Source organism: Aplidium turbinatum, chromosome 3, assembly GCF_918807975.1.
Source record: "Aplidium turbinatum chromosome 3, kaAplTurb1.1, whole genome shotgun sequence".
Classification (NCBI taxonomy): domain Eukaryota; kingdom Metazoa; phylum Chordata; class Ascidiacea; order Aplousobranchia; family Polyclinidae; genus Aplidium; species Aplidium turbinatum.
The window spans coordinates 46,690,958-46,700,029 of record NC_137474.1 but is presented as its reverse complement, the minus strand read 5'-3'; the positions used below and the strand labels follow the sequence as shown (position 1 = coordinate 46,700,029).

Sequence of the window (9,072 nt, the reverse complement as noted above, 5' to 3'; positions counted from 1 at the left end):
TTTTTGTAGCACACAAGCTAATGCTTGGTTGAGGAAGGTTTAAAGCTGATATTTGTGGCTAGCTTGAAAGAAACTGTCTTGCTAAAGACCCAAATGGTGCCGAGTTGTCGTTGTTTCGAAGTATTGCCAGTGGTTTCACTGGGCTTATTCTGCCACACAACCGACGGGATCAAGACATCCTGCTGTGGCTGACAATGAGAGACAATTGACCGCTGCAGATCTGCTGTAGGGACATCTCAGCGCGAGACTATCTGATGCGAATTCTATTTTGCATTGTCCTGATATTTTTGTTTCCCGGTGTTACACTTCCGTCACAATTTGTTTCACTAGACTCTTGTAGGGACACTAGACACTTTCACAAAGTTTTTACAAACTCCAATACAATGTGTTGGTGATGGAGCGTTTTTGTGTGTGCGTAGCTTGTGCTTTCTTATGTTTCGAACACATGTTGGATGACTTTACAAGGTAAGATATGTTTAATGAATAAAGTAAAAGTTGTGCCAAATAGTCTTGCGGTGAGATATCTTTGCGAATGGTCCGCCGCTGTCGATTGTCTAGCGTCAGGTCGGCTGCGTCAGAATGTCGTTTTACTATTTGAATGAGACACCACTGAGCATCCGGCCTGTGGTTGGCGTCAACACGTCGAGAAGGGAGTGCTTCTTTCATTTAAAGAAAACTTGAGTCAGTTGTGGCTTGTGCTGTGAGGTTTCCATTTAAAAAAAAAAAACATTCCTCCACAGACTGATAAGGTAAGTTCAATAAAGGCTCTTTTTTTGCCAGCTTGCGAATGGAATTGACTAAACCACACCCAGGTAAGAGAAGCATTGTGGATTGTTTTACAGTTTGATTGACCAGTTTGTTGGTGATTGATTGTGTGTAGATTGATGTGTGGGCAATATTATGAGTAATGAAAGCTTATGAGGAAGTATTCAAGCTCAGAGTGACAAAGCGTATTTCATATTGTTTGCTGCTGACGCAGAAGGCGCGAGTGAGGTCACCGAGCAAGCTGTAGGGAAATGTGTGTTTGTTATTGAAGTGATGTTATCTGTAGGCCTAAATATGCACCACGCATCAAATGGTGCTGAATGGAGAGCTGTCTCCTGTTTTCCAAATGTATTGCTTAGCCACACGCGCCGAGCATCGAACCATTGTTGTTTGATTATTCTACTTGTTGGTTCTCTCAGCATGACAAAAAACTTTCGGTGCTTGAGCTGAAAACTTTAAAGTACGACCTGACCGGAGCAATGGCTGCAAACTTCAAGAACAAATGTACAGCGATGTAAAAGTTTTGATAACGTCCGCCCCGATAGCTCAGTTGGTTAGCGCGTGACTTCGTAAACGAAGAAGCTTTAATTAAGATCAAGCGACGTTGGTTAACTCTCGGGGCATGCGCTTGAGCAACACAATCTAAGGCTTGCTCTCCATTCAGCGGCACCTAATGGATGGAATGATTCCTCGGCAACACTAAAACAACTTTAGCAACTTCACTCAGTCAATCTTGGTAACCGGCCCTGAGTCAAGAGCCTCTACAAGTATGCGAAACTACCAGGAATAACCAATCAAGACTTTGTCAGTCCCAGGATAAAGATTCAAAACCAACCAAACCAACCAATAATGATTAGGAGTAATCAGGGCCGGATTTAGAAAAAGAAAGGCCCTAGACTATTGTCCATTTTAGGCCCTTAACCTACACCCTAACAGCCATAGAGACGAGTATTTCAAACAACCACCGATACCATAGTGAATTATTTGTGATGGAGAAATATGTCCACAAGCAGGGACGTCGCCAGTCCATAGTTTCGGGGGGAGGGGTAAATGAGTAAGCTATTATTGCACATGTCAGTGAGCTCAGGGAGGATCTGGGGGATTCTCCCTGAAAATTTTGAGGAAAATGTCTAAAAATTGCGCATTCTAAAAGCACTTTCAGCCCGAATTTTTTTTCACTTTCAGCCCGAATTAATAGTAAAACTCTGTCAAATGGTGCTGCAACAGAAGGCAAAAAGTTTATTTAAGTTAGGCTACATCAAACCAAAACGACTGTTCTGTTTTGTTCTGTTTATTGGCATCGTTGTGAGACGTGACACTCAATCAATGAATTATTTGTCAGAAACGGTACATGTTTGAAATATACAAGTTTTATATACACTGCAAAAGTGGCACAAGTCCCCATACTGACAGGGAGACAACGAAACGACCATACGGTCTACTAGTCAATTGCCATCCTACAGAAACGACAATTTTGTCATTTCAAACACAAAAAATGTAACTGACACTGACAGTAGGCTATATCAATATCTATTGGCCAATAGCTTATCTTAAAGTCTGTTAGTCGGTGCATGTATAGAAATATTTTGCGAGGGCACTTCCCCCCCCGGATTACGCCCCTTCACGCAAGTGCTGAAATTAACCATTTGAAGATAACTAACTTTTGTAATTTGATTGTAAACATATTGTGAAATATTAGGCTACTGTAAAGTGGGAAATATTAGTCAAAAAAATAATTAACTAACATCGTTCGTTAAAAATTAGCAGATAATTTTCTCAGTGACTAATTAACAATCAAGCGATTTTCAAAGTAGCACTTAAAAATGTAACCTTCAACTTGTGTCATATTCCCTTTCCATAAGAAACACACCAGAAGTTTAGTTTGCATTACGATCTGTTTATGGATAGCCTACTTACTTTATTAAAACTGGCTGCCCTAAAATTTCATGTTATTACCAGGTGAAAGTTTTTCCAAATATATAGGCCATATTGAAACGTTTTATATATACGTGGTAGGCTACATATTAAACTTTGAAGCCCTTAAATCTTGAGGCCCTAGGCTTCAGCCTTTCTAGTCTAATGGTAAATCCGGCACTAGAAGTAACAATACTTGACAGTTTTATAATAACGTTCCGACAACAAGCCAAGTTGCATCTTCATTGCTGAAACTTTGTTTGATATTCCTACAGTCAAACGTTACAACGATTTGTAAGACACTGGCTATGATTGCATCTCTGCTGTTATTACATTTAATCCAATTAACTTTCCCGCAGTGGCGACAAATATTGAGCGCATGCGTTGTCAGTGAGCTAACAATGAGGCAATCCCCACAACAAAACGACAGCCACTTCTCGTCAGTCGTCAGACTACAATCACTTACGTCACAAAGAAGGAACAAAAATAACTGTATGACGTCATCAATAGCTTAAAAACTGGAGCAGCCGATATTAAGCATTGGTTGAGAAGCTCTCATAATTCATTGTTGATCATGTTCAAAGTGATGCTACAACAGCTTTCAGTTATGCTACATGTTGGTCTATTCCAGGTTTAGTTGAAATATTTTACCTACGAAATACGACACACCCACTCTTAACACCTTGTGGGGGGTCTAAACGACATCATTTCTACGTTGTCAGAGATTGTTGCATGTCGAATCATACGCTAGATGTCGCTGCATGGCTTGTGTATTGCACTTTTTATTTTCTTGGTGCGTTTCCATTACAAGTGAAACAAGTTTCAAGTTTGACAACAATTTCAAAAGTTGTTGTGAAGTTTACAAATGTAACGAACGAATTGAGAGTTCCAGCAAATGTCTGATCTTGATGGTGTTTTAATTTCTTCACAGATTACCTAGACAAGGAATGGAAAGTTGACCCCAAGTCCGTGTTTGACTATGACCCCGCAGAGGATGGAATTGAGTCGATCAGTTTGAGTGAGTTGCAACTTCACTAGAATTTAGTGGTTTGGGAAAGTTCTGAAGAATTTCTGCCCTCCTTGATTGACGTGGTGATAAAACTTTATCGATTTTAACTTGATCTCATCTATTTTTTTGCTTTTTAACAATTTTCATAGTTTTAAGATGTTTGTCTCATTTCTTGCTGCACCAATTAATATTCAAGTGAGGTCTTCCGTCTTTTGTTTATGCTTTCGTCGAAATACGTGCTGAGACACGATTCTGTTTTGTGCTCTACAAGGCTGAAATTTATTTCCAAGGTTTTTCACCAAATTAAATCAAACAAGTTCTTTATTTGTTGGTTGCCTGTACCACCTGACCCAGCCTGCAAGCCCATATGGGCCCCATATACTATTTTAATGGGCTTGTGGGCATGTGGGTTTTTGTGTTCTTGCCATATGTGCCCAATATGGGCTTTCTTGCAGAATGTGTTGCTAAATGACAAGGTGGAATATAAAATTTCCAGTCTTCAAATGCGTGATCATATAAATGCATTTTAATAAATTTAGCCACATAAAATTATTGATCATGGGCTAAGCATGAAATATTGATGGGCTTCCCACTTTGTTTATGGGCAGACTATGGGCTGCCCACTTTGTTTATGGGCAGACGATGGGCTGCCCATATTTTTTATGGGCAGAACATGGGCTGCCCACATTTTTTATGGGCAGACCATGGGCTGCCCACATTTTTTATGGGCAGAACATGGGCTGCCCACATTTTTTATGGGCAGAACATGGGCTGCCCACATTTTTTATGGGCAGACCATGGGCTACCCACATTTTTCATGGGCAGGCCATGGGCTGCCCACATTTTTTATGGGCAGACCATGGACTGCCCACATTTTTTATGGGCAGACCATGGGCTGCCTACATTTTTTATGGGCAGACCATGGGCTACCCACACAGTGATTCAAAGGTTTGTGGGCAACCCATACTAATATGATATACACCTCGATCAGCATTTGTCTAGACTTTGAGATTTTTTAGTTGTCTCAAACGACTTTTATTGATCTTTTAAACAAACACAAAATGAAATTGAACAAGCAAAATTACTGGGGGCACCTTGCTATGCATTGCGCAAAACTCACTGCTTGCAGTTGGAGCACTATGGCAAGGTTGCCAGTAGTACTATTTTTGGTGCTTACGTACCACAAATAGGAAAATGTCACATGGAGGTATATACCTTCCATTTCAGTGTATACTAAACGGTAGTCACTGTCTGTTAACGCTCTTGATTTACGCCGATTGAGCACTTTACTGGGGGCACCCCAGCCAGCAAGCCCATATGGGCCCCATATACTATTTTAATGGGCTTGTGGGCATGTGGGTTTTATGTGGTTTTTTTTGTTTTTGCCATATGCGCCCAATATGGGCTTTCTTGCAGAATGTGTTGCTAAATGACAAGGTGGAATATAAAACTTCCAATCTTCAAATGCGTGATCATATAAATGCATTTTAAGAAATTTAGCCACATAAAATTATTGATCATGGGCTAAGCATGAAATATTGATGGGCTTCCCACTTTGTTTATGGGCAGACCATGGGCTGCCCACATTTTTTATGGGCAGAACATGGGCAGCCCACATTTTTTATGGGCAGATCATGGGCTACCCACATTTTTTATGGGCAGGCCATGGGCTGCCCACATTTTTTATGCGCAGACCATGGACTGCCCACATTTTTTATGGGCAGACCATGGGCTACCCACACAGTGATTCAAAGGTTTATGGGCAACCCATACTAATATGATATACACCTCGATCAGCATTTGTCTAGACTTTGAGATTTTTTAGTTGTCTCAAACGACTTTTGTTGATCTTTCAAACACAAAATGAAATTGAACAAGTAAAATTACTGGAGGCACCTTGCTATGCATTGCGCAAAGCTCACTGCTTGCAGTTGGAGCACTTTAGCAAGGTTAGCAGTAGTACCATTTTTTGTGCTTACGTACCACAAATAGGAAAATGTCACATAGATCTATATACCTACTCGTGCGTTGTTGATCAAAATAAAACAGTTCATCATCATGTGCACTGTCTGCACTGTCTGCACATGTGCACTGTAAAAAAAAAAAAAAAAAAGCACTGTCTGCAGTTGACGCTCTTGGCTTACGCCGATTGAGGACTTTATTGGGGGCACCTTGCAATGCATTGCGCAAAGTTCACTGCTTGCAGTTTGGCATTTGTCTGCAGTTATATACCTGATATACATATGGGCAGCCTGTATTAGATTTATGGGTTACATATGGGCAGCCCATATTAGATTTGTGGGTTGAGTGTGAGCAACCCATAAATGAATATGGGCAGCCTATATGGGGGCAATGTGATGCCCGCGGACACAATGTGTATGGGCCCCATATGGGCATCTCACATGGGGCCCGTACATCAGCCCATATGGGTCCCCATGTGGGGCCCATATAGGCTTGCTGGCTGGGACCTTGCTATGCATTGCGCAAAGTTCACTGCTTGCAGTTTGAACACTTTGGCATCTGTCTGCAGTTATATATATACCTGATATACATATGGGCAGCCTGTGTTAGATTTATGGGTTACATATGGGCAGCCCATATTAGACTTGTGGGTTGAGTGTGAGCAACCCACATGAAACCCATAAATGAATATGGGCAGCCTATATGGGGGCAATGTGATGCCCGCGGACACAATGTGTATGGGCCCCATATGGGCAGCTCACATGGGGCCCGTACATCAGCCCATATGGGCTTGCTGGCTGGGGAACCATTCACCATTCTGCACCACATCAACCATCTGCGCCTCCTTTATCACTTGTACCGTTTTCATGGCCCGTACCTTCTACATTCTACAACATCTGCACTACCTGAACCAATCGAACCATCTGCACAACCTACACCATCTGCACTATTCGCACCAACTGAACCATCTGCATCACTTGTACCACATGAACCACCTACACTACTCGCACCACCTGAACTATCTGCATCACCCGTAACACAACCATCTGCTCCACTCGCACCACTTAAACCATCTGCACCACTCGCACCACAACCATCTGCACCACTCACCTCATCTGGACTGATGATTGTTAATCACCTCTGCAACAAGCAGGAGCAATCTTTGCAAAGTTCGTCCATTTTGACACTGGTGGACAAACCAAAATATCTTCATCAAAATTACATCATTTGATGGAAAAAAATGCAAAAAGCTGAAAAGTAGTCCCTTCAACTTCTGTAAACGTTAAATTAATAAAAAACAACATTTCATTGATGGATGGGTTACCGTTTGTAACCGCACGCAACCGATGATGTTTTATGAGGTCACAATTGACCTTAGGGCCAAACCGTTTGTTTCCTTGTGTGAGGTAAGCACCTGTAAACAAGCCAACGTTTGATGCATTGCTGGAAAGTTGTGATGCATCATCATTGAAAGAAAATATTTCCTGGTTGAATGTGGTTCTCGGAAGAATGTCATGTTATTTCAATTTAACTTGTGACTTGGATTATCTCCATTTTCATATTGGTCACTTTTTGGAATTTTTATGACGTTTTGCCGGTAGCATTATGACATGGCATTTTTTCTTCTAAAAACAAAACGGTTTTAGAAGTGACTGTTTGCAATGCCGCGTAGTCAGATAAGTGGGGCTAAAAAAAAAAAAAAAGTAAATGGGGGCTGGTGGGCCCAATAGACGTCTATTGGAGATATCGCGGAATCAACAATGGCCTTTAATTTAAATTAATCTTGGCCGGAGGAGGAGTCCAAGGTTCATCTGTCAAGAGTGGCCTTGTAGAAGAACGGGCTACTATTCAACCACAATAAACATTATAAAGCTCTGTCGGCTGCATAGCAGAGTGGTGAAAGCTTTGGTTTGACGTCCAAAAAACCACCGCTTCGACACCACTCAAGAGCATGCGGCTGCGTCTTTGACAGGGCACTTAAAAACATGCCTGAAGGTGGACACGAAGATTGGCTTCCTTGCCTTCCCGTCCACTAAAGCTAAAAGTTCAATCACCGGGCCTAAGCCTCGATACGACATAACAAACATGGTGCCAAACAATGGCCGTTACAATCGCATCATAAAAGATGTTTTCACGCGATTTCCTTTTTGTCTTTTCGGTTCATGACAACGCAGTTCAAACACAAAATCAATTGGATTGGCCTGATTCATTATATCGAAGGTTACTTACTCAACTAAAGTTTCATTGTTATAATATGTTGAACTGACGCAAAATTGCCGTTTGATTGGTTCATGGTGGCACAGTGTGCTTGTTGTTTAGGTCGCTTGAGGAGAGGAGACGAGAAACAAGTCTACGAGGGCTACGGTCGCCGCGATCTGCTGCATTCTTGCGCCCCAAAGGTGAAAGGCATTGACCCCAAGCCAGCGATATCGTGGGTGCACAGGGGGACAGCACGCTGGTCGAACGAGGCGCGATTGGCCGATGCTACGTCACAATTCAATTATTCTGGAATTAAAGTCAATGGAATCGCACTGGACGTGGAGGAGCTTAGGAAAGCGAAGATGACGATCCAAGCTCGACATCAACAATTTATGGCTTCTAATGGATTGTTGTTGCAAACCAATCTTTATGATGCCATTACAAAGACTGAAAATCATAGCAACGTCACAATAGTTAAAGACGTAATCAATCACAACACTTCGTCAAGAGACACTCCAGATTTCGTCGAGCTGCCTCCTAGTTTTCCTGCGCCGCGAGTATCGAACGTGGAGCTGTTTTCTCCGAAACCATTCATCGCTTTTGACAAACCCCTGAAACTAGATCAGCCTCTTTATAAGAACTTCAATAGAAGCCCAAGGCCATTCGGGGGCGCCAGCGAGAGAACAGATTCATAGATTATTATCGTTGAATTCAAATTCTTTAAAAATAATAAAAAATATAATTTGTGTGATAATAATAATAATAAATAATAACAACATTTATATAGCGCCACATCCACAGTCAAACTATGCTCCTGGGCGCTGTACATGACAATGGTGATAATTAATACGATATGAGAATACTCCAGTTATTTATCTAAAACGTGGAGTCGGATGTGCCATGGTGGTGCTTATGATAAAGTAAGATAGGGATGAAATATAAATGAACCCCACAAACTTCAATGAAGTCGCCAAAAACATGTATATTGTGGTTTATAATTGTGACGTCATATATAGCGTTGCTTTTTGTATTTGTGAAACCGCTCCTTTGAGTTTCTGCTTTGACGCAGCAAAACTGCATTGGGTTCTATCACTACTTTCATGGAATGTTTTTGCGAATAAATTCATTGCAAACTCTGTTTCTATCGTCATCCTGCTCTATTAGGCTACATGGTGGTATTTTGTTGGTCTCGCAATATATCTCCGCCAACCTTCCAACAATGC

The 9,072-nt window shown here is 41.5% G+C and overlaps 1 protein-coding gene across 1 annotated transcript; it reads left to right on the top strand.

The window, feature by feature from the left end:
* The first annotated feature begins 3,080 nt into the window (after window positions 1-3,080).
* On the top strand, window positions 3,081-8,889 carry LOC145766873 (uncharacterized). The gene is made up of 3 exons (XM_082578575.1): window positions 3,081-3,171; window positions 3,611-3,697; window positions 7,970-8,889. The coding sequence occupies exons 1-3, from the start codon at window positions 3,081-3,083 to the stop codon at window positions 8,542-8,544; spliced, it is 753 nt and encodes a 250-aa protein (XP_082434701.1). The 3' UTR covers window positions 8,545-8,889.
* The last annotated feature ends 183 nt before the right edge of the window (window positions 8,890-9,072 follow it).

Coding starts and splice junctions, on each gene's coding strand:
- LOC145766873 (XM_082578575.1), top strand. CDS start 3,081: ATGAGGCAATCCCCACAACAAAACGACAGCCACTTCTCGTCAGTCGTC. Junction 3,172..3,610: donor AAGAAGGAACAAAAATAACT/GTATGACGTCAT, acceptor ATTTCTTCACAG/ATTACCTAGACAAGGAATGG. Junction 3,698..7,969: donor AATTGAGTCGATCAGTTTGA/GTGAGTTGCAAC, acceptor CTTGTTGTTTAG/GTCGCTTGAGGAGAGGAGAC.